Source organism: Oxyura jamaicensis, chromosome 3, assembly GCF_011077185.1.
Source record: "Oxyura jamaicensis isolate SHBP4307 breed ruddy duck chromosome 3, BPBGC_Ojam_1.0, whole genome shotgun sequence".
In the NCBI taxonomy this organism is placed as follows: domain Eukaryota; kingdom Metazoa; phylum Chordata; class Aves; order Anseriformes; family Anatidae; genus Oxyura; species Oxyura jamaicensis.
Window position 1 is genome coordinate 55537918 of NC_048895.1, and position 26261 is coordinate 55564178.

At 42.3% G+C, this 26261-nt stretch overlaps 1 protein-coding gene across 5 annotated transcripts in view; it reads right to left on the reverse strand.

Moving 5' to 3' along the window:
• Positions 1–26261, reverse strand: part of PHACTR2 (phosphatase and actin regulator 2) — a 135625-nt gene that overhangs the window by 44235 nt on the left and 65129 nt on the right. For all 5 annotated transcript variants that reach the window (XM_035320105.1, XM_035320106.1, XM_035320104.1 and 2 more), the window contains one exon: positions 8289–8456. In XM_035320105.1, coding sequence (XP_035175996.1) covers positions 8289–8456 — 168 coding nt within the window. The remainder of the gene's footprint in view (positions 1–8288; positions 8457–26261) is intronic.

The following is a 26261-nucleotide window of genomic DNA, read 5'->3' on the forward strand; positions in this document are numbered from 1 at the left end:
GAAGAGTCATGGAAAACGTCACATGGAATTAAAAGACGTTAACTCCTTACGCTTCCACTAGAAGATGTCAAAGCATTTTATTAACGTTACATAGGTCTTGTGACATCCCTTAAATATAACTATCTCCATTTTACAGATTAGAAATTTTATGAACAGATAAGAAGCTTAAGCCTCAATCCTTAATCATCTAAAATGCTAGCCATGAGTGTTGTTTTTATTTAAACAGATAAAGCTTGAAAAAAAGCTTGATTCAGCTTGAAAAGATAATTTATTTAAAACTCACTAGCTTTCATTATGAATACATTTTTATTCCTACAAAGAGGCAGAATTTAAATTTAAATAAATGTGATGAAAAATATTTACCCTTGTGTAAAAGGAATGAGTAGACTGTCTACTTATGAACCGGTACTGGTTGCTGTTTAGACAGGTGGACTCATTATTTATTGCTTATTACAGTCTTTAGACTATATAATACATTTCACATTTGCACAACCAACTATTTTGATTATCTAGCCCAATTGCAGTGAGCTTTAAGGGTCTCAAACTATTTAGTTGTGCAAATCACATTAGACTACTGTTATGTTTCAGTAAACTCTCTTAAAATAATGTTCTTTTTTACAAAGTTAAGCATTCAGAAGTTAAAAAATGTTTGAGTGATGGCTGACAACTGTGCAGATGGTACAGCTTTTATTTGCTTGTTATGTTTTAGCTTTGCTACCGCTACCTAATTTAGTATACAGACTGTGCTGTGTTCAGTGAATGGTTTCTTTGACAAAATTTTTAACTTTATCTTACCTTTTAACTGTGGCCCTGACCTCATTTAAGGAGCAACCTAAACATTAATTTGAACAGAAAACTATTAGTTTTACCAAACTGAATGAAAGAGAGCATGTTCTTCTCCTCGATGCCCGTGTGAGATGCAAGTTGGGCAACTTCTGGCCATAGCATAATTGAGTCATATTATCAAACGTGTTGACATTTAAAAAGCGTATAATTCAAGGTAAACTTTCAGGTATAATTTCCCACATTAAAATTGTGATAGCTCAAACAACAACAAAACACGACAAACGAACAACAACAACAAACCAACAACCCAAGCCATAGGAATTCTGGTTGAATCGACTATTTATAAAGTCAACAGAAAGAAAGCAATGAGCATAGGTGATCTCCTGCTGAGCTAATGCCATAGACAACTGTAGAAACAGTTATCATTTATCTGAACCACCTGGGATGGGTATCACTGTTTGTCACCTTTGAAACAGTTCAGTCTCCTAAATTCAGTACAGGAAGAGGACTGTGGGTTGGTGTTCACACCACTGTCCCCCTTGGCATGCTCCCTCCTCTCATCACCTCTGTAATGACTTCATCAGTGTCTTTCTCCTTCACTGGAAAGAGTTAATCTTCTTTAGTTTCCAGACCTACCTCTCTTCTCTTCCTTCTTCTATTACAACTTGCCATACACTATTCATGCGCTTCTCCCATAAGCACACCTTTGTCTCGTTCTTCCTGATCATAATTCCTGCAATCTCTGACCGTACAAGTTATTACCTATTCCTCACTTAGGAGCAGAAGGCTAGTACTATCCTTGAAGAAGTATATGACAATACTGTTAGCTGTACCACCGTCAGGTGGAAATCCTTAAGCTGGGTGACCAACTGATCTTATTAAAACCAGTATTTTCTGTCATATGTGTATAAGCTCTCGTGAGACCCCACTGAGGATACTGCATTCAGCTCTGGGGCCCCCAGCACAAGAAGGAGATAGATGTACTAGAACAAGTACAGATGAGGGCCACAAAAATGATCAGAGGGCTGGAGCACCTCTCCTGTGAAGAGAGGCTGAGGAAGGTGGGGATGTTTAGCCTGGAGAAAAAAAGGCTCCAGGGAAACCTCAATGCAGCATTCCAGTACCTAAAAGGGGCCTATAAGATACCTAGGGAGGGACTCTTTCTCAGGGAGTATAGCGGTAGGATAAGGAGTAATGGTTTTAAACTAAAAAAAGTGTAGGTTTAGATTAGATATAAGAAATTCTTCACTCAGAGGGTGGTGAAACCCTGGCACAGAGAAATCCCCAGAGGAACTGTGGATGCCCCATCCCTGGAGGTGTTCAAGGCCAGGCTGGATGGGGCTTTGGGCAACCTGGTGCGGTGGAAGGTGTCCCTGCCCATGGCAGGGGGTTGGAACTGGGTGGTCTTTAAGGTCCCTTCCAACCCAAACTGTTCTGTGATTCTATAATAGTGTGTATGTGTGTAAATATGTATAAATCTTATAGGCATCTGTGATATCTATAAGTATATAAGTATGTGTATATATAAATATTACATATATGCACACTTTCCAACATTAACAGTAACATAACGTATCTATTAGTGTCTATAACACTAAGCAATAATGAAATGGAAATAACAATTTCTCCACCTGGGTACACGTGCATATTGAGATCAATTATACAAATGAGTCCTGACTGTAAGCGTAACTGGTTACCAAGCCTTGCCTGCTGAGGAAGTTGGAGGTGAGGCAGGCTTAGCTCTCAGACATCATGCTGCAGTGGATTTACAAAATCTCATGTCAAAATCTTTCTCCTACTGCAATCAAGAGTAAAGTTTCCACTGACTTCAGGTGTAACTACCAGAAAGCATGTCAATTTATCACACTGTATATTGCCTTGAACTGCAGCCCTCATTTACTTGAGCAAATTTTACTCATCCAAGGGATCCCACAAACGTGTATTTTTAGCCCAATATAAATAACAGTAAACCCAATCAAAATAACAGTCTACCCCAAAAGGCAGTTTCCATCACTTCCTAACTGCCTCCTCAAAAGAGAAGTCTTAGTGACATTCAGCAGCTACAAACCTCAAGCAGTTTAAAAAACCATCCTCTTATTTAAAGAGTAATGTGAGACTCTGGATATTCTCCAGTCATTAGTTCCGCCCATCCAAGAGAAGCAGGAGAGAATTCTGATTTTAAATTTTTCTCTGACCCAGTAAGAGCTAAAATTGCCTCCTGCTCCCTGTCTGCACATACCGCCACACCAGGGCTTTGAAGTCGCATCTACTTCATGCCAAGGCATAAATTGCTGCCTTGCTTGCCTTCAGAGTAAAACCTTGAGGCAGGGAATGGGGAGAAGCCCTTGAGATAATGTCATCTCCTGTTTGATATTTTGAAAGCCCTATGGGCAGGAAGTATAAAACCAGTGCCCTGAGAACAGATTTTCTGAGATGCAGCATGGAAAATACGTTGCTGAAGGAAAAAAATCCAACCATCATTCCTACATTGGCCGAAATACTTCCACATCACACCTAGTTCTCCATGTCTTTGGTTGTTTGTGGTATTTGCTGTTTATGAATATCTTTCAGCTGCTAGCATAATACAGGCACATGAGATTTTGTCAACACACGGCATGGTTCAGCCCTGTCAAATCTGTAACAAGCACCTTTCCAAAAGCTGACTGAAAACCCAGTTACAGCAATAGCAATTCTTTCCAATATCCCATACTCTGTCTTAGAAGAAATGCTTTCTTCAGCTGCATCCATACTTGCCAAGTTTTGGCCCTGTTAAGAGAATAAGCAGAACGATCACCATACTGTCTGCCATGGTCTCAGAACAAGAGATTAGCCTCCTGCATGTGAGATACACGTACACACACACGCTGTTCTGCTATGTAAATATATCTCTGTCTGAGCTGTCTGAGGAAGAGGATTTCCTGTAGGAATTTTATTTTGTACAGATGTTTTCCCCATTCTCATGTTAGATAAGCAAGTTTCTTCGGCTGTGTCAATTAACCAGCAACACGGGGCGACTTGCCAAGTAAATGCATCTTTTTAATCTCTGTTGGCCCTGGGTCTGTTTCCTCAAGAAATAAAAGGATAACTTTTTATTTTTTTTTCCTGAAACAACCATCTGAAGCAGGATGAACGCAATCCAAATTCGTTTTCATTTCAAATTCCAGTCTCACAGGAAAGACGTATACAAACATAAGTGGTTCCATACCTTCCTTACAGAGAGCTTAAAAACAAATGAGTATCTCCCTACAGCTCTGGGGTTTCCTGACAGCAAAACAGCCCCCAGGCACGTCAAGATATGCTTTCAGTGCAGGCTAACCCGATTTGCACTGAATAGCTATAGCTCATTCGTGATGCAGCCGGGGCTGGCACCCTGTCTGTTTCTGGGATTTCTGAGGACACAAGCCCTTAGTGCTGCAGAAACAGCATGATTTATCCCTATCATTTTTCTGTATGGAATTATGTGAGGAGGTCGTCTGTGTTTCTGGCCAGTGCAGAGGAGGAACTGCAGGAGGACACTGGAAGTCAACACAACCGACTTACACTGGTGCACTCCTGCCAGCACCACCAGTATTAGTAGGCAGTCAGTGTGAATGAAGGATGTATCTAGCTCCAAACAGGCTACTAGCGTAAGACCAGTACAGCCAGGCTTGGAATAAAAAGTTCTTATGGTAGACAAGAGAGTAAACAACAATAACATGTAAACAAGACTATAAACTAAATTCGCCTTGAAGATGTACTCAAAAGCCTCACCCTGCAGAGATTAGTCAGTATGGTCCATTAGGTGCCACATTCACCTAGCCAAAGGTTACATCTTAGAGAGCCACAAGGGGTAAAACTCCAACATGACAAGTAGAGGGAAATTGATTTGGGAACCTTCCATTTACTTTTAAAACTTCCAATTCATGCCATCCAGATTTACTTTCTTTTAATCTCCCCAGCTTAGAGAACCAGACTTGCTGTTTCTTAGGTGCAAGTTGAGACATGCAGACATTACATAACTCCCAGCGTTTCACTTTTACGGAAAAAAATAAAAGGCACTAAATACTGTGATGGTTGGCAAAATGCATGTACCCTTACAAATGCAAGCTGACGATATACCGAATGTACCAAAGAATACAAAAGCTTTCAAAAACTGAAATTAATTCCCTATATCACTCTATTTGTACAATCTCATCCAAATGAGTGAAGTTTTACAGTGTAGTGGGATGGGTCATTAAATCTTTATTAAAATAGAGCATATGGACCCCTTAGAGAAAATAAAAACAATCTACTGAATAATGAAAGAAACATAAGAAGTTCCCAAAGTTGTGTATAAAATCACGTTCTGTTCACCAAGACATGCACTGAATTTGTGGTTTGTATAATTTAGATGATTAGAATGGTTTTGTGTTTCACTAGCTGAGTTTTACATCACTTCATGTTATTAAACTTCAGAGCAGCCTCTACAGTATAAAGCTTGGGTACATACTACACAGTTATCTAGCAGGATGTTATCTAAGCGATGAAATAAAATGATTTTTTTAAGGGTAATTTAAAAGTCTATATAGAAGATACTCAACACAAGATACATTAGGCACTTTAGCAAATCAATTGTGCTAGTATATTTCTTTTTTCAAAAAGAACTATTAAATACAAAGTTCTGTGACTGAACTTAGAGTGGGGACCTTAATTAGTTTACTGTTACCTCCTCCTGCACCGAACTTTTCCCATGCCCTACAACATTTATAGATACTTCATTTGTGCCGATAATTAACTTCCACTTTTCAATACATAATTATACACAGACACATATTCAATTGACCAAAAGAGCTCCCGGTTACATGATCTATGGACTACATTGATCTTTCACCAGTGACTCTATTAGTCTTCTGCCGATTCATAGTGCAAATTCTCCTAACATTTATGGATTTCTGTTTGCTCCCCATTTTGAAGGAAAGATTTATCACAAAAATAAAACTCTAACCTTGGACAAACAGACAAGGAAATCTACATTATTTTTTTAGCTTCCAGACCTGAAAGACAGTGACGCATAACTGCAGTTGAAATAAAAAAAACAGTTGTCTGAATTTTAAGTCTTCCAAAGAGTGGCTCTGTGTTTCCTCTCTGCTTCAGTATGCTCTACTGACAGTAATCACAATGCAAGGCCACAAGTGCAAGTGGTAACCTTTGCAGAAAATTAAAAACTACTACGTTCACTGTATTAGCTTTCTGCTGGATCAGGTTTGTGATCTACTCATCACAGAACTGGTGCCACTAGGCAGGAGGCAGTGGAAGCAAGCAGACACAGCTGAGCTAACCAAGAAGACAAAGTACCACTTGAAAATTAGCTATAAGGTAGTTGAGATAGACTCTGCTTCCCAGTAATTACCTCCTTCTTAAGAGTGATAAACACAGCTATGCATTGAGAGCACATGGGCAAAATCAGAGACTCAATCTGAAGTGCTCAACATATTCTGCTGTAACGTGAACAATACTGTAGCTCTCATGCATGTAAATGCAGCAAACTTCAGGGAAAGAGGTAGTATCCCTTATTACCAACTGGTGTTGCTGTACAGCACCTGAAAAAGGCATTTTGTGACTGAGTTTATTTATACCTATAGCATAATTTCAAAGCCAGATTTTTATTACAGTTCCGAAATTATTTAATGTTTTCTGTCCCTTCCATCAACTGTTAGGCATCTCCAGTGGTCAGGTGCTCAGTCTAAGATGCCTTTATCGTGAATAACTTCATCTGAAGTCAGTGCCAATGGTACCTGTAGATTCCTATGGATTCCTGTAGATTCCACACCTGTGGAAGGACTTGAGGGATTATGCCATAATAAACAACACAAGCAAATTAAGTATAGGCAAGTAACTAAGCAGGTACTTTTGGAAATGCTGAGCTCAATTTCTTTGTGCCTTATTTCCTCCTTTTGTAGACGAAATACAAACGTGTATTTTGCCTTGGTATTACATGAATTGATGTCATGCTTGTACGATTGTATTGAGGCTGCTAAAGATAGCATAATGTAAGAAATACTGTATTTAACACGAATATATCGGATATTAATTTGTAAAAAATCACTGCAAAATGACACATGCATTATTATTTAATGGCTTAACAATTTAACATAAGGTAATGGGTGGTGGTACTTTGGGGAATGTCTGTATACAGTAATAAAAACACTGATTATTCTGAAATATTTGGTGCATATTAGACCATGCACCTCCCTAAAAGTTGCTGCAGAACATTCAGGAGGCATTAACTAGGAAGAACTTTGCCCTAGCATTATGATGACGGTACTAGGGAAGCTGAAGGAAACTGGAAGCAAGGCAGGAGTTACCAGGCTTAGGGGAACTTTTTGACTGCAGTAGTAGAAGAAATTGTGGTGGGGTTGTCACAGGGTACCCAGTGGAAAAAGATGGCTTCTTTTTGCCTTCTGAGTAAATACAGCACATTTTAGAAGTTACACTGCAAAACGACAGAGTTCCTTTCTGTAATTGTTATCGGTTGCTGGGTTTAAAATATAAAACAGTGTACTCCTGAGAGTTCAGAAGGGACATCTGGGGAGGTTAACATTGGTTTTCTAACCTAAAGGCATGGAAGACAGTGGACAGAGAACTTGTACTGTGGAAATGAATCTGAAAAGCCCATGGGTGCTCCATGGACTCTGATAAAGCTCAAATTGAGAAAAGCATAGCATCCAATATCTGAATCCCAAAAATAGAAGTTTGGGATTTTTCTGGAGAAAGCTTGGCTAGAGCTGTGACACACGGAGACATACACGCATGGTTGGGTTCAGTTGCCTAAGCATCATTTTCTATAGCCACTTTAGATGCCCCACGATTTTGGGGATATCTGCAAAGGGAGAGCAAACATGCTGCAAAACCTTGAGAGCAGCCAGGATGTCCAGAGCACCTCATGTAGCACCAAGCACCTGTGTTTAGGTGACCGAATCCCAGCCCTCCATCTTGCTCATTTTCAGAAGGAACATAATTCAGTCACAGCATTTTATTTCAGACTGTTCTTCAAGCCTATCCTGTTGGAGAGTGAAGGAGCCAGTATGAAGGCAACGGTTGCAAATCTGATCTTTGTTCTCCTGCTGGGCATGACCACGTCTGCTTCTCACCTCAGAACAGACCAAACTTCTGTCCCCCGGAAGGCAAGTTTTGTTTCATAACCCAAGCCATTGGCTATTAGGAGAAGACAGAGACACTTCCAACATTCCTGAGAACATGTAGCATACAGTCTAGTGTTTCTTAGTTAAAAAATAACACTTTCAACATCAAAAGAATATCATATATAATGAATATTAAATGAACAAAACGTGCATTTTTGGTGACAGGTTCAGGACAGAAGCTGAATAAGGTTTTTCCTTGCCAAGAATCAAACAGTTTTTGTGTATGTCAAATACTGTGCCTAAATAATTTCTGCCATCTAACATCTAAGACCTTTTCAAGAACTATCCTCAAAGCTATTACAGTGTTTCTTACTGTTTGTCACCAAAGGACCACGTGCATACCTGCCGATGTTTCTCTGAATTTGTCACTGGTCTTCTTCTTCCTCCATTTCCAAGGTTTAAAGATTTTGCCAATGGTAGAGAGTTTACCCTTTCTCTTGAAGGGGGGAGTTTGGGATCCTGGGGCTGGTCCATCCGAGTTAGCGATTGAAGCCTTATCCAAGCCATCAACTGCATAAACAAAAACAGCAAAGGTAACTGAAGGATGGAAAACAAAACGGTAGCTAACCGATAAAGCGCTCTGTTATCAGATTGCAAAAGGCTGCGTGGTAGTCCCGATTCTTCTCTTCCAGAAGGCAGACAACTGGCATTTTATTGCACCCTGCAGTCACAAGCCAGTCCTCACCTTAGCTAGCCCCATGCTTCATTTCTGCTCAGCATCCCCACTAGAGCCAGCCAGAGCAGGCTGCTCACAACGCGCCTCTGGCATGTGCGCGCTTCTCTGGTTCCTCATCTCTATTGAAGTACTCCTTTCAACGCTTGTTTATGTGACATTTTCTCTGTCTTTGGTAAAGCTGAATAACTAGCTATCATGATACAGAAAGCAAAATCTGCACAATGTAAAAACATAAACCGCTTCCTTGCGGTAAAACACATCCCTTTCTGAAAGAGCTCTAACGATAACTGTGCTGGCAGCGGAATGGCAATAGTTCCGTTTGATATCCCTGGTAATCAGTCACGCACAGTGGAGCATGCCATGAGTCAGGCTTCATACTAAGAAAATGTATTTAACAATAAGCTTCTGGGCTGTAGCCAAAATATAAAGAAGGATTACTTTTCTGCAAAAACATATTGAGTGGTATCAAAGCCAATATTTATAATCAATGGCTGTAACATTGAGTTTTGTGAACAAAATTAGCGCTTGTTCCACAACACGCAGCAGCATAGAGTTAAAGTAAATTTCCCGGAAATTTCCCTGAGAAGTCTATTATCTATTTCTATTTAAGAACTAAGGTTTCTTAGAGCATTCCACTCCTGATCCTGCAAACACTTCAAATGAGCTTAATTGTATTCACGTGAGTAGCTTCACTGAAGTAACCGCGATTACTTACGTACATAAAATTAATCACAGGCTTAAATGTTTGCAGCATAATGGCCCCGTAATTGCTGTCATTCATCTAAACATTCCAATTATAACCAATTTGGAACAGAGCTGATGCCACTGTCAACAGTAATAATGATAATCACAGACCATTAAATCAGAAAGTGCTATTCAAAGAACGAAATACCATCGCTCCCATTTTACAGATGGAAGATATGAGGCACAGAACAGTTAAGTTTTTAATTTCACATTTGCCAAAATGGCTTCCTGAATCCTGGGGCTGGATCCTAGCTGCTAAGAAGATATGTATGCAGACACACAGCATCATGGTGAAGTCTTACTACTCTATTTCTCAGGCAAATGGCATTTAATGAGACCTATATTTGTCCTAGCTTTTAGATTGATCTAGGATGCTAAAAAAAATATCCTTTCTGTGAGAAAGCTGATGTCATGCAATCAGAGTCCAAGAAACTTCATTCCCAGTGTCTTGAAATGAAGTACTGGGAAAAAAAGATCCATTGTATAACTTAATTGAAATCTATGAAGTTAAATCCAGAGATAAATTTGTATGAAAATGATAGCATTCAAATCAGTAAATCTGAGTTATGCCATAAAATGCAACAAATTCTGTACTCTCAGAGAGCTGGAACAAATAGCTTAAGAAAACTTTTCCAGCAGAAATTACTGTTATTCAGATACATCAGAGCTGAAAGTTTTTCAAGTGTTTTCCTTGGGTACTTTCTGGCTTATAACACAGAGATAAGATGGAAGAAAGGTGCTGAAACAGGCTTTAAATGTAAAAAGACAAGATTTTGGAAAGGGCCAGGCTAGGTCTATACATTGTATGGGTACGAAACCTCATCTTCCTTGCTCACACGTCCTGGAAAATGTTATCAGGGTGATCCTTCGGGAGGTTTAAGATGACACTCCCATAGAGCGGATGAGCCCCTAAGAGGTGGGTCGGAGAGTCTGGGCAAGACGTGGGATCAGAAGACCACCAATGCAAGCCAGCAAGCAGCTGGGCAGGAAGAGAGAGGCATGGGGCAGCAGCAGGACCTCTGCAGGGGGGCCCTGCCTGCAATTAGGGATTGCACTTCTCTGCAGGTTTGCAGCCACTGCCTGTGGAGTTTATAATCCTGTATTGAATCCTGAAGCCTCTGCTGCAAACTGTGGACCTCAGGGAGAAGTACAGTTTCCCAAAGGGTAGTTACAAAGGTAAGAGAACTGATTTTTTCTTGTCAATTCCAGGTGACACAAGGAGATGCCAGGGCTGCAGATGGTGGCTGGGGAGAGAGAGCCAGGTTAGGCATAAAAAATGCACTTCCAGGAGGGTGTAGGCTGGGGAATCTCTGCCTGTGGAGGTTTCCAGGGCTTAGTCAGGGCTGCCCTCATCTCCTGCCAGGAGTAATCCTGCTCAGAGCAAGAGGCTGGACTAAATCACCTCCCAGTCAACATTTCTGCAGTGCTGAGGGCTGTGGAAAACCATGGGTGCTTGTGAAATCTGTGCTAGCAAACCCAAAGAATCGGGAGCGAGGTGCTGAAGGAAAGAGATGAGGATCTGGTGGCTGAAGAGTTTTGTCCCGGGACAGGAGCCAAGCATTATCTCATTTGCAGAGGCAGTCCACGAGTTCATTAGTGAAAGGCTACCCGCTCCTTGGCTGCAGCAGGACAAAACCCATGTTCTTGTCTTCACTGGCTTTGAAAGGCTGGGTTATTGATGCGAAGAGCCTGCGCCCTGGTGATAGACAGCACAGCCTTTATAAATACTAGAACATAGCTCTTTTCAACTCCTCCTGGGTCATGGAGTCCAGCCTGGTGCAGGCAACCACTTTCACAAAAGGCTCATCTGAATTTTTTCTCCTGTGCCTGCCAGAGGGAACGGAGGATTATGGCTCCAATAGTTCCCCACAGAGAAACATGGATTTGGATCCCTCCTTCCTCTGCCCTCTGCTGAAAATATTTAACTCTGAAATAATGATATTCGTCCCCGCTGAAGAAATCTGTCTGCTTCAAATTAGCCAACATACCAAAAAAAAAAGGATCAATTTAGTGGCGAATAATTCTGTTTAGGAAGACTGCAACTCTTGAAAAAGGGATTCAACATTAACTCCTTCTGACCATAAAACATGGGGAGTTTATTTATCAGATGAGCTCCGTAAGTGCTCATAATTGGGAATTTACTTATCCATTGACCCTGCACCACTTCCTTCATTTGGAAAAAAAGGATCCAAATATGTATCTGAAAAGAAGGAACAAGCGTGGCCAAACATCATAGGTTGGCTTTAGAAATAATCTGAGATAAAGTAACACTTCAAGGAAAAAGGACATATTTAAACTCAAAAGCGATCATAAGGTAGCATATTTTAGCCATTAATAAGTTGCCTAGAGGAAAAAAAAAAAAGAATTTCAGCAGAATTTCAGCAATGACGTTCCACAGCATTTATGGAAACATCTTTTCAAAAGCTATTAGTTCTCATCTTTGAAACACTCCGCAGGAAATTGGTGTTTAAGATTTACACTGTTTGCTTTATAGGTCATGTATTATTTAGGAATAAAGGAGTGTATTTTTCACCTCGGAGAGCTTATGTACCTTCTATTAATCATTATAAGCGCTAAACGCTTTCACTCAGATGAAAGGAAACACCTTAGTTTTCCAAGATTAGAGGAATTTAGTCACTTGTGTTATTCTTTCTATTTGTACAGTGTCTTGAAGACCCCCCTTCTTTCCACCGCCATCAGAAAGCCAATGAGTCATTCCATTGCCTTCAACAAACATAATTTTTGATATTAGGACTTTTGACTATACTACCTGCATAGTCCATTTTGTTATATCTCAGTCCTTTATCCTAGATGCAGATTTTACATCTAAGGGATAAGTGTCTGATCATACTGAATGTTGGAGAAAATGTAAGAAGGTTCATTTAAATGAAGTTTGTTTTTAAAAAAGAAATAGCTTTACTGTTGGCTAGCCAGACATGTTTTAGAGTTTGCATACTATTTCACTTGACTTCCTTTATGGAAACTAGTGACAGTGCTGCATTGCCATTCGTGCTTTGATTCTGGGGGACAAAAAAGGGTGGGCTGGAGAATTACACATCTGTTCTTCTGAACTGAGAGTCTAAGAATAAGGATGTTACAAGATGGAGTTTGAGAAACACAGTAAAAACAAAAGGGTTATCACTGGAGCTTTACACACTAATATTCTAGCTCTAGGTTCCTGGATGAGTTCTGTGCTGATGTTCCCCGAACACTCACTGGAAGCAATAAAGGGTGTGCCTCTGTCAGTGTTTCTGTTTGCATCAGGACTTTGCTTCCGAAGGAAACCTCCAGCCTGTTTCCACTTGCTGAGCTTTGGTTTGTATTTCACAGCAGCCATGAAGAGCATAAACAAGTTTTGTTAAGCATGCAACTCAACTGGAAGATGAACTCCAGGAGGGCATCTTGTTCTGAGGAGTGATCAGTCTGGGGTACCAGGCTACAGCCAGCTAAAACCAAAACAGCTGCAACTGTTTTACTTTACACACCCGTTCCCACCACGCTGCAGAGCGTGCCAGTGCAGACATTGTCTGAATAAACTGAGACAACGCACTGGTACCAGCAGTGCTTCAGTCAAGTAATTTGAAAGGTTCAAGGCATTTGATTCTGAACTGCTTGGCACATCTGTTTCTGAGCTTTCTTGTTAGCCAGAGGGTAGCATTTAAATCAGTATCATCAGGGACCTCTCACTCCAGGTAGCAGAAGATGCAAGAGAAATAAATCAAAACACATCTCCTGTAAGTCTATTAACCATTCCTGTCGATGTCATCCCAAGCATTATATCATAATCTCCAAGAGGAAATTGTGTTATAAAAGACCAACTGCAACACTGAGATGCTGCAAAGCCAAATCACGCTGGCACAGACTCGATGCAAGAAATAAAAAGCCCTTCCCTGAGCGTGCAGGCAGCCAGCAAAGATTAGATTGGTTTAGGGATGACCTTAACTTTCCCATAAACAACCAAAGATGGAAATGCCTGAATACATCTGATCCTAGGAAGGCTACTTGCAAGAAAACTTTGATCTCTGTAGCTGCCTGGGAGACACTTCTCTGCTCTGAATGATCTCCAGAGGTGTTGTGTGGCTGCAGCAGCAGCATGGATTATATGCAGTTTTTCCATAACATGGTGCATTTCAGCACTGAGATGTTCACGCCAGCACTGAAACACACAAATACCTTCTTCAGGTAAGAACTTAGAACGCACGTTACAAAATGCAACAAAAACTATCCATCAAATTGTTTCAAGCAAGGCTACTATAAATTCCTTTGAAATAAATAGCTGTGATTCTGCTGGTTCCATGCCTTTTGGTCTAGAATGCATTTAGACCATTTCTTTTTACAGATTTGCTTTAAAGATAATTCATGAACAGAAAAAGAGGGGTGACCTTACGCAATAGATCGTGCTGTACTTTTTACTCTTGGCAGTGAAAGTGGGAAGCCAGCAGAAGAACCTAACCTCACTACTGGATAATCAGAGTCATGCAGATTATATATAAAAATATATACGATGTTGTTATGGTATTCTTCTTCTAGTAGAACCACATTTTAATAGGTAATGGATCATAATTTGTTGCTTGTAGCTTATTGCTAGTAACTTCTGTCAGTGATGATTTAACAAAGATAAAAACCAAGTAGCTTAATTAGCTGGTAGGTATATACTCAGATTGTCTTTCCAAGAGTCCTCTACTGAATCTGAATAGCTTCAATTAGTCCACATTCTCATTTAGTCCCAATGAGAAGGAGTTTATTAGGTAGACTTTGCTGTTAGTATGAAATGTCTTACAAAATTGTTGTTTAATAATTCTCATCTGGAAGGCGGTTTAAATAACAAGTACACTGGAATCAATGCCTCTAAGCACGTTTTAATTAGTTTATTCTTGTCACAATGATTCTTGTTATCCTGGAGTAAAAAAGCTCTTAGGGCTACACACAACAAAAGAAATAAGGCAGAACTTAGGTCCCTATGCCAAGAGTTGTGCTATTGGGAACCTGAGGAACTCTGATCAGAAGTGCCATGACTCTGGAAGCGCAGGTGCCACAAGTCATGAGATTAAAATTATCTGAAAACTATGCTCTACTGCACATAAAATATAAGCCCAGACCAGACTCTCACAGCAGGCTGGCTTTGGTGATGAAGGAATTTTCTTCTCTACTCTTCCATCTGCTCATTCCTGACCCTAAAAAAATATTCCATCCTTTCACTTGTAAAAAATGCATCTGTTCATTGGGTTGATCTCAAGTAGATCTCAGTGATCCAGATGAAAATTGTCTCCCCTTTCTACCCTCTTTCCTTTTTTATAAGATTATTTTTAATCTGGGTCACTGTAGCAATATAGTCTTCAGCACAATCCTACAAACGCTTGAAGTGTCAGGATTGGATAAGGAGAGAGCTGTGGCATGGGCCAGACTGGACTGGGCAGACAGCCTAAATCAGCTGCAGCCAGAATACCATGAAATTGTAGCCATGAACCTGACAACACTAAACAGCCTAGCACAAACCACGTGCCTGAGCCCAAATTAATCCACTAAATGAGTATGCATTTGCCTAGAGTATTCACAGGGCAGGCAGAAGACTCGGGTTCCTCCTCCTTCCCAAATGAATAGCATTGAAATTTCCTGTCCTTTCCCTCTCAAAGAACACCCTACCTGGGAGTGTGACTAATGGTCCTCTGCAAGCAGCAGTTTGGAGGCCATTCAGCCAACAGCAAGAGCTGGAAGAAGGCAATGCTGTACTTGGGTAGCTAAATTAATTAATTTATAGAGATATGGGAAATCACGTGTACATGGTTGATGCAATAAGTATGGGCCTTCTGCAAGAAAAAATGTTGCTCTGCTTAGACGAGAATATACACCAGCACTATACAAATCACCAAGCAGGAAAAGGCACAGAACCAAGCGATACTGACATGCCGTGGTAGGACCAGTACCTCCTACCTTCACTGGCACTGGTATCTCACTTGCAATATCCACGTGGTATCACCCCATTACCCTTAAATTGTGTCAGTATAACGTCTGTTGCAATACGGATGATTCAGGGGGTTGCCATATCTCATCATGAATGAATTGAGAAATGCAGCAGAAGATGCAATGGCTTCAGTTGAAGGTTACCTTATGTGTGGATTTAGGTCTGCAGGATTTCTACACTTTCTACCTGCCAGTTAGTTGGTTCAGTTATTTTTCTCTTCCTCTCACTGCACCCAGCTGTCCTGCAGGGATGTGCTGCAAAAGTCATCTTGGTTTATTGAGACCTTAAAACCTCTTTCTGACAGTGTTATAATTTTCTATACGGTCTTGCCAAAGGGAACAGAGTTTGAAGTCACGGTTTTCATGCCAGCAAAATCAACATGTTTGTGCAGCTGTATATTATCCCAATTTAGTGACAAGAACAATAACTCATCAACTTGCTATAGAGTATGGTAAGCCACTTATTCCTGGAGCTCACTGGAAAAAAATCAAGACACTGCGTGGTAAAATGTTTGACGTGGTCATTAAAAAACAGAAGTCATTCTGACACTATCAGTGTCATTTTCAATAAATCTCTCGAGTTCTGTAACGTTATATCAATTTTTCTTGACCAAAACCAGATGGAAAGACAGATCTTTTTTCTTTCTCTCTTTATTTTCTACTTGGAAGGGGAAAAAAATGAAACTAATCCCCAGAGGATAAACTGACAAACGGGAGAGCTATAATCTACCTCAGAGCAGCACAATGAATTGGCATCTGAATGCTTTTGCCTTGCCATACATCTGGAGTTTAACTTTGGGGAAACTCTGTCATGAGCTAATTGACTTGATTGTGTTTTAATTAAATGAAAGGAAAGAGCTGAAGTTCAAATGTAGGCGGCTGAATGGTAGTTTCCATATGGAACTGCCAGTGTTGCAAAATGTTAATTGGGCCTCCTGCTGGCAATGAGCTAAACAGGGTGGGCAGCGGCTACTTCGGATGGATTCTGGCTGCTGCCTGAAAGCAGCCGGCATGGCTAGCGGGGAGATCCTCCTCGGATAGCTGCAGCCTGAGTACCCCTGGGCTTCTGCAAGGGTATATGCAGAGACACCTTTTGGGGTGTCAAGAGTCGCACATGGACCGGGAATGGCAAAATTCAGAGAGCTGAACCTTTATGCGGGTGAACCATGCAACTCCCACTTCACCACGGGCAAAGCGTTACCTTGCTTCAGCAAGCCAGAGCAAGGGAAATCCAGTTGTACTGCATCTGTGGACAAAAGGCCACATTCTTCTCTCCCCTTCGGTGAGTCCCTGCCTAGGCTCTGCAAAAACCACAGCCAGTACCATACTAATCCTGCACAGGCACTCCTAAACCCTTTGGAGAACAGCATGTTAGTGTGGAAGCTGGGAGAGGCACTCCCTGCCACTCGCTCCTTTGATGCTGTGCACAGAAGAGGAGGATCACGAGCCAAGTCACACGTTTCAGATTTGCCTGAGCAATGGTGCTGTCTCCCACATGCATTTATTCCAGCTCTCTCTTTCAGCTGTACACTTGGGATTAATTTTTTATAGGCTGAAAGAGCTTGTTTAGCTGTCTTTTTACCTTGCCTGAGTAAACTGCCCTTGCTATACCTGTGCAAAGCTCCCAGCTACAACTGCACAGGCATCTGAGCAAATGGGGGGTGTTCTGTGGTGCATTAACGCTGTGGTTTTACCCTGTAATCTCACCTACTCTGTTTTCACCTGCTTCTCATGTCAAAATGCACTAGGGTTTTGCTTACGGATTGATTAAAAATAAGGACCTGACCTAATGCTTGTAATATGCCCACAAATGTGTTTGCAAATTAAGAATTTAAATTTTGGCGTCATGCAGTTTATTAGCACATCTGCACTACTTCCTGCTCTCCAGCCCAGTGTTTAACTTCCATCCCTTTGCCTTACCAAGAAAGGAATAAACAAATGCTCTGCAATCCCGTTACGCAGGTCTGAAAGTGATCTGGCTGCAAGCGTCTTGATACCTGCTCTCTGACTGGAACGCGGCTGGCTCAGACCAAAAGAAAAGCGATCAGCAGTTCAACGTGGGCTGCTTGCTCCTCTCTTCTCACCCCCAATACTCCAGTGAAAAGAAGCAAATGGAAAATTTCCAGACAGTTACGTTTTCCAGATATATGAAACATCAGTCAAAGGTCGCCTTCTAGATCCGAGCAACTTCTCCACAAAAATGGGGAAAAAAAATCCAAGCAGAGTAACAGAGACGTGGGAGGACAGAAACAACAACAACAAAAAAGCAGCACATGTGAAAGAGCATCCAAATTGCTTTGAAAGGCTGAGGATTGAAAATTAATGCTGTGTGTCAGAATATGAAGGGATAAATCTCCCTGAAGTACAATGGTATATAGATTTCTATTTATAGTTTTAAAACCTTTTTGGATAATTCTGTAATTCAACCTAGAAGTGCGCTGCACACACTCATCTTGTTAAATTCCCTAATGATATTTTTAACGTCACATTTGAAAACCAGAACTGCAGAACTGGAAATACTTCCTTGCTGACTGACTTTTCTTGATGTAGTCCTAATACAGGGGAGTAAAATACCTACAATAAATTTATTACAGATATTTTTAGCTACAGGCAAGTGATAAAACTTCCCAACAGATACTAGCTATCGAAAATAATCTTAAGTGAGTACATGGCCCCTCTTCCTACGTGGTAATAAGCAGGAATAAAAATAAAAACATCTTTTGCAGTAATTAATACGTATGTAGTACTGACGCTGAGATAAAAGCAGGCCAAGTGTGCCACGTGGAAGCCTTTGGCCCTGTTCCCACTCCTCCAGCTAGCCGCAAAGTTACTCCCCATCTGCTCAGCGGGGCCAGCAGCTCCTGCACCACCTGTCCTAGCAGCAGCCCCCACCGAGGAGAGGGAAGATAGGGGAAGGCCATGCCCCTGCTGCTCCCCGGTGCTGGTTTGTCCCAACAAAAGGGGGGCAAACATAATAGTTATGCTATGTTGTCACCAAACTGGAATGTCCCATCCCCAGAGCTCCCAGGAATTTGATGAGAAACAAAGTCAGCAGGAATTGGTCCGAAGAAAAACTGAAAGGAGCACGGCAAGTGACAGCCTGGTATGAATTGTGCTGGGCAGACCTTGTCCCCTTGGCCAGCTGAATCCCTGCAGCTCTAGCTGCTAAACTACAGCTCCTCCCAGGAGCCAGCCCGGGGAGTGAATCAGCACACCCTCAGACGGTCTGAGCAACTCGCTGATAGAGCTGAGTCAAAAACCTTGCAAAACAGGCAAAGCACAGCCAAAGTTACTCTGGGCTTTTCCTCGAAGGCTTTCTGGCTTCACTCCCCTCCATACCTAAGCAGCCACAAGCTTGGGGCTGCTTCAGATCTGAGCTGGCTGGTTCACCTGGAGCCTGACATCATCGTCAGTGAGGATTTTATGCTGCCAGCACCTCATCCGGCCTGCTGTGCAGGCTGACCAACTCGGCTGCTGACCTCTCTCCAATGCCTTTCTACCCCTCCCTCAGCCCACGTGGAAAGACAGAGGTGTGTCCTCACAGCTCGCGGCAGAAGAACCATGTTGCTCCCCATGGCGCCATGGGCAGGGGGATGCCTCCAGCAAACATCAGCACCGTCAGTGGCGTAGGTACGTAGATAGGGCTTCATAGAGATGCTGACCCCACAGGTGTATTTCCAGCTACTTCAGCCTGTGTTCTCACAGCATCTTGGTGGAAACATCAGCTGAACAACCATGTCGGTCGCTATTTGTGAGGCTGCACTTTATCACTGTGCTGAGCCAGCAGAAAAACACCCTTTTTGTACAGAATTTTAAAGACAAATCAGTTCCCTACTGCTTCACAGGAGGGCCAGCTAAACAGTGTGCTGACAAACAAGACTGAGCTGGGTGGTGTGCCACGGAGTTCAGTCAGGAACAAGCAGGAGGGGATGGGGATGAGTTTGGGAAGAGATGGAAGAGTTTAAGCAGGAAGAGTGCCTGAGTTTACCGCCTGTGGTGTAAGGTCTCACACAAGGATACAAGAGCTGAGAGGAGAGGCCCTCACAGCAGCGTGCCCTGACCCCCACACCACATCAAAGGCTCTCGCGATGACCGCCTGAAGCACGAACCGTGGTGGCTGTTTCCCTCTTCCGCATGAGGGAACCCAGGGAAGGTAGTTACACATCTCTCCTCCCCGCCCACCCATCCCAATTCATTCCTGACTACCCAACATCCTTGCCAAAAACAATTCTGCATGAACACTGCACGTGTGCTGTTCCCATTATCATACACCTTTAACCAAGTCTTCCACAGTTAACATGTTTATAAATCTGAAAGCAGGTTTGGTTTTGGGGTGCTCCCATCCCATCACTTCCTCACATTTAGGTAAAATAATAAGGAGCTCTTGATCTGCAATGAACAGAACATTTACATACAAAAAAAACTAGGATCAATCTGCTCAGCTGTGTAGTTAAATTCCCTGTACACAGCCCCGAGCTCGCTGTACTGCCATTTAAAGGTGACGCTTTCTTTCATACTGGCACTACTTCAACACCTTTTTTCTAGCACAGGAAACGGCATACTGCACTTGTCCACAAGTGTGCAAGTCAAACCTGAAGCAAATAGTTTCTTTTTGTGACCTCTGAACTCAGCAGAGGTCAAGGACACTTTTATTTAAATCCAGATAGCAAATTTCTGAGTGTTGCTGTCACTGCAAACGTTTTCGCAGGCTGTTAGTCCTGCAGTCTTTGTAGAGAAAGCTGTGTTTAAGTTTATTTTTCAGCTGCCTTTAAACTGTTTGCCTTTGTTGCTAGATACTAGGTTGGATAAACAGAAATAATACAACTCCAACGCACTCACAAGAAACTACTAATGATTAAACATAGCTCTTCTCAGTCAAAATGCCAATTTGTCAATTCTAAAGCTACAGCATGCGAAAACCGTTCATATTTTTCAGTGTGTATAATACCAGGATCATGAATGCAGCTGAAGGTATCTTACTTGCTGTGAGAAAATGGGAGTCGCCAAGTTGCAGCTGACTTTTCTTCAGCATCATGTTTCATTACTCTCCTCATGCCTCGCTGCACAGCACACAGCTGTTTTATTCCCTGCATCTTGTTCCTTATGAGGGCCAGGGTGGAGAAAATCAGACACAAGCTGACATATTTGTCAGCCCAGCTGCTCTTCCCTTACCAATTTAAACTCCGAAGCTCACGGGCATTACCATGAAAAAAAGACAGGTCCATATGCAGTTTGCAATGGGATTTAGTTATACTTTAAATAAATAAAAACAGCATATTCCCTTTCCTACGCAGTCAAGAAGTAGTAATTCCATCAAGCAAGATAGTGGCACTGTAAAACACCACAGAAAAACTCACCGGAATTATGGGATCATATTTAAGCAGATTTGAAGACCGATCTGTATATGTTTTGAACTTTAGTTTTTCCATTGAATCGGCATTGATGGAAGGTGCCCCATGAGCTGCCCCAGGTGCTGAGCCTGGAGGGGTGAGCAGAGCAGGGGCTGAAAGTAACCTGGGTGCCCCTTCAGGTTTCTGTTCCTGGAGGTCTGGGACAAAGTCAGCCAGAGGGTCTCATGGCTTGGTGAGGCCTTGGATGGGGAGAAGCCATCCCGTCAACAGAAAAGGCACTGAGAACGTGCTCAGCTTTTAGAGCAGAATTTTTCTTTTTCCCTTAGGGGAAAACAACAACTCTAAGAGCACCATAAACATGGCAAATACATAATTGATACATTCACTTCCCCACTTCCTCGTTTCATGCTGTATTTCAGGTCCCCACTTGTCTGCTCTCCATTAATAATAAACGACTTGTATTATCACAGTGCTTAAGATCTGTGTAGTCATAGATCACAACCTGTTTGTGACAAGAGCTGTACAAACAAAAAAAAAAAGAGACCATTTTTACACCAATTCTAACTATAAAATGAAAGCACTCGAACAACAGAGTTCAGATTTTTCATCGCCACCTGCTCAGCTGTTGCATCTTAAAGATTTTTTAGATATCCAAAAAAACATATGATTTTTGCTTTTTTTAATTTTTATTTTATTTTATTTTTTTTTACAACATGTCATTTTCTAAAACCTCTCCCAGTCACACAACCTTTGTAATCCATAGGCTAAAATAAAGCATCTACTTGAATTTCTGTGAACCAGTTTAAACTAAATTATTTTAGCTGGAAGAGGATAAGCATCCCTCAAGCCTCAAAGCAGCTATACAACACAAGACCCCATCTTCTTCCTGACAATGCATATTCATGCTACACCATCGACATTCACGCAGTGCTTAGCTTCAGCACACAGCATTGATCTGAGTTTCAGCAGTGATGCTCGTTTGCCTGACATGGAGGAACTGCAACCACCATCAGCACGTGCCACTGCTACACACATGAATATTCGATTCTGCGGAACCTTAGTGAAAAAAAACTTGAAATACTGCAGTCATTGCAAGCAATACAAAAAAGCAACTTAAAACCAGCTATGAGCATGAGTAACTCAACCTCAACATCATTCACTGTCATACGTTTGTTGATGATAAGGTTAAACCTAAAGCTGCCCTAAACATTTAATAATTTCAGTGTATTGCTGCTTGATGATTCAAAAGAAATAAAGTGCCACTGGAGAAGTGAAGCAAAGTAAAAGAGGGTGTTCTGGTCATGGGCTAGGAGACAGCTGAAGTTCTTGAGCATGTCGGAAGTGCAGCTGATATTGTTGGATATTTCTATAAAACGATCTGCTGGGAAGAGTCAATCTTTCTGGTAGCACATCCTCAGGAGGATAATACTGTATTACAGAATAACCCATTCATACTTGAAATATAACACTTCAAAGTGAATTGAACAAGTGTAACATTTAAGAGCTTATAGAAGAAATTCACACACAATTTTGTGCCAAAGATAGGAATAGGATTAGGCAGTAAAAAGCGTGTATCAGGCTGAGGACCATGCTTGAGTTTCCCCACTTTGTGAGCACTGTGGCCACATTGATCCAGACGAACAAAACACAGAAGTGTTAGTATTTAGTTGTGTGTTTAAAAGGAAGGATTTGATTAACAACAACAACAAAAAAAAGTACAAAAAGCCTGAGTGTCACTGGAAGGCTCCGCAACTATTGCTAGCAACTCAAACCAGCACTGGAAATTCATCATCCCAAGTAAAGTATGTACAGCATCAGGGTTCAGCAAATTCACTTTGGCTTTACATAAGCTCTCTGAAGTTTTCTTTTTTAAACTACTACCAAATGTTTTCCTAGGAAGGGAACATTATGTGATAGAGCACACGACTGTTTCCAGAGTTCCCTGGGAAAGCGAGCCATCTCTTCAAAAAGCCCACAGGAATACCCCAGAAAGTGCCACTCTGAGTGTCTGCCTGCCCTGACCGCTCCTCACACTCTCATCGTGGGCTTTCATGTGACCGATTTGGCAGCTTGCAGGCACCACAACAGGGAGCGCGAGCTATTTATCCACTCGTTTAATAAGCTATGTGGATCGGTTCTCCCACAAAGAAACGAGCCTCTAATGCTGAGTTTCCCCTGGTGGTGCTTGGACTGGTGTCCTTCTCCGGGGTTGCTCCCAGCAGGCTTCTGGGATCCCTGCTTTCCTGCCTGGCCACGGCTTCCTGGCATTCCCTGCTGTCTGACAGAGCTGCACAAAGCAGCCGCAGGGATTACATCCCGATCGCATTCCTGGCTGGAACACAGCAGGCATCACAGCCTGGCTGTTCCCCCAGCACCCTGCTCACCCCCAGAACAGGAGGCAAAGGAAAGCAGGGAGCCCACAGCCGATGGACACCCTCACTCAGGTGGGTGCTGCAGCTCTGCAGCCTTATTTCCTTGCCTGAAGCCCGCTCGGCTCTGCACTCCCCTGCCTGCCAAAGGCCCCTCCAGCAGCCAGCTGTAACCTGCCTCCCTCAGAAAACACCTCCCAAAAAACCCTCTTTGACACGCCGAACAAAGCTGATGCATAACTTCATCTCCAGCACAACAGGCTCGGTGTAAAAGCAGGTTAGGAAACAGAGAGGCTAACAATTATTTTTTAAAAGAGTGCTTTCAAGCAGCTTGCAAACAAATGACTGCAAGTTTCCTGAGCTTAGGGGAGTGGTTGTGACATTCTGGAAATGAAAAGGAGTGATCAAGGGTTCAATCACTTCTCTTGGCTTGAAGAACGTTTATAATTCCCCCTAAACCTCCCTCCTGCTCGTGCAAACATTCATGCACTCAGCATTTCTAAGCCCCATGCTCGATCCCCAGCTCGCCTCCTTCCACCCCAGCTGGCTGCCGGGCTCGGGCTCGGCGAGAGGGCGGCAATTTTCCCCCGGCAGGGACCCAAAAGGGGACGGCAGGGGAGCCCGCACCGCTCCCTGCTCCTGCCAGAGGTATGCATGATGTAACTAACTCAAAGCTTCTTGGCAAATCTTACGGCAATTTCATGCTTTTATGAATAGCAAGTCACCGGGAAACGATTCCCTATTTAATTTTTTTCACTTAAAAATAAACCCAAAGTTTTCAGTTTCACGTCTATAAGAGCTTGAGATAGCAACCTCCAAGTGGCAAAGAAAGAAGAAAACGAAAGGTCCAGTTTTATTTTTGATGTGTCATGATCTAATGAGCTTGACCCATCATTTTTGAATGTCTAGTGTCAGCAGTAGCATGGGGACAATTCAGTGACCACAAGGGAAGGCACAGGAGCCAGCTGTGACCATATTAACAGGGCCATATAACCCCTGCTTTAAAGGCTGCCCCACAGGGTTCAGCCAGGTGTCCAGCAGCAGGAGGCCCAGCCGTGGCAGGGTAATGACGTTAACAGGATTGTCCTGCCATTCCCTTCTTCTCATCCAGCTATACGCTTTGCCTTCACTGCAACAGCTCGACCAGGTTTCTCCCGTTCCCTGTCACGTCCCCAGCTCTCAAGAGGCAGAGCGGCCTGCAGACAGACACGGCTCTGTCACGCTGAGCGAGGCTCCTGGTCCCACCAGCGGCCTGCCGCAGGAGAATGGCACAGGGCAGTGGCCACGGGTGGCCCCAGGAGGTCCCCTGCCAGCTGCCCATGAGGATGGCGAGCACAGGGAAGCAGGGACACCAACCACAACGTGGTTCTTGCTGTTTGTGCAGGCAAAAGCTCCTAGCTACCATAGCTGCCCTGGAGCTCGTGGCCCGGCATGCTGGCTGTTGGAAAGGACCTTTGTCTCCATGAAGTATTTTGATGACCCCCCCACACTTGTTTCCTGGCTAAAACAAGACAAAGCTTAAATGCAGAGCTGAATACACACTGGCAGAATACTGCCCTTGGTGTTCTTCATTCATATTTTAAAGAACGTAGTCCACATTTTATATGGAGTCAAAGGACCTTTTTTTGGGGGGGGGGGGGGGGGGGAATTGCATATTTTGTTTATAAGCATGACAGTACCCGCCAGTAAGAGCAGGTGACTAATAGGTGAAAATGCTGGGTAGACAATAAAAATAAAAAAATAAAATAAAATAAATAAATAAATAAATAAATAAAAGTTAAGAACAAAGTTCTCATCAACAATTTCATTTCAGGTAAATTTAACGTTCACTGTAACACAGATGGCTCTCTTCTCAGGTAATTACAGCAACACTAGGTGAAACAGAGGGCTGTGTCCACCAAACTAGAGGACTCCATTTACCTCTTATGGCACCTACCCAGCTTTGGTGAGACCTAAGCAAAACCTTGCTGTAGCTGGGTTTACCCTAAATCCCCTCTATCCTGGCTAGAGGAGCTCTGAGGAGTGCTGCACAGTGTCTCATGTCCCAGTTCTTTAAGTGGTTTTAGACATAAAGAACCATTTGCAGTGATTGCTATCAGGGCTCTGGCATTTCTGTTTTAACTGATAAGAGACAAGAAATACTTTGAAAAACATCACAGTTTTCTTGAAAAGTTCACTACAGAAGTTTACACCAAGAATACAATATAAATCTTAATCTGATAGTAAAAATTTCTACAAATATATGTGACTGCACACACGTGTATCTCTCTGTGGTACTCCAGCCCCGATCCTTGGGTTAGAAAAGGAAAGTTCCTGTCTGTATGTCAGGGAAAAAAACAAACAAACAAGAAAAAAACACACACATCGATACAACACCAGCCACAACTGAGAGGAACTGATGACTGTCTTTCTCACGTAACGTCACAGCAAGCTGCTGGCTAGATAGGGCTGCTGGAAATCCTCATAAAAGACTCTTCACTTCGCTGTCTCTTCTTGAAGGGTCGCCTGGTGCACCATCTCAGTATTACCCAAACTTCCCATCTCTCCCACCCCAAACACATTCCTTTTTTCTTTACACCCTAAAGAACATTTTTTGGCTTGTCTCAAAACTTTTGGTACCACTCCACGTGTAAAAAAATAAAAATGCCAAGAACGGTAGGAGTACAGAGTAAGTTAAAAAGAAATAGAGAAAGAAAAGACAAAATAATCCCCTTGAGGATTACAAGTTTTCCCTGCATTAACATCTGGGCATGGAAGTAACTGCTTGAACCAATAAAAATGGGCTACGTGCTGGTATTTATTTATTTTTTAAATGAGACTGAACTGCCTGCTATTTATTTGTTTTTAAGAAATGGCTGATTTAATTAGCTCTGCCTCCTCTGTTGTTCCTCCACTCTCCTCTCAGTCCCATGTGGAATTTAGTGCATAAAGAGTAAAAAATTAAAGTGGAACATAGTAATAAAACCTGTGGCCCCATAAACACAGAGGGTGTGTCAGTTCCTGAGGGGTTAAAAAAATAAAAAATAAAAAAAAACTGTGCTGCCAGACACCTTTGTGCTGCTGAAAAGACACTGAAGGCTCAGTTCTGCCCTGCTGGTATACAATCCATGAAACAAGCCCTCAGGGGAAAAAACAGGTTGCCAATTATGCTAAACAGCAGCATTCCCATCCAGAGACTGTCATGATGTAATTATGTTATCTGCTAAACCGCAGG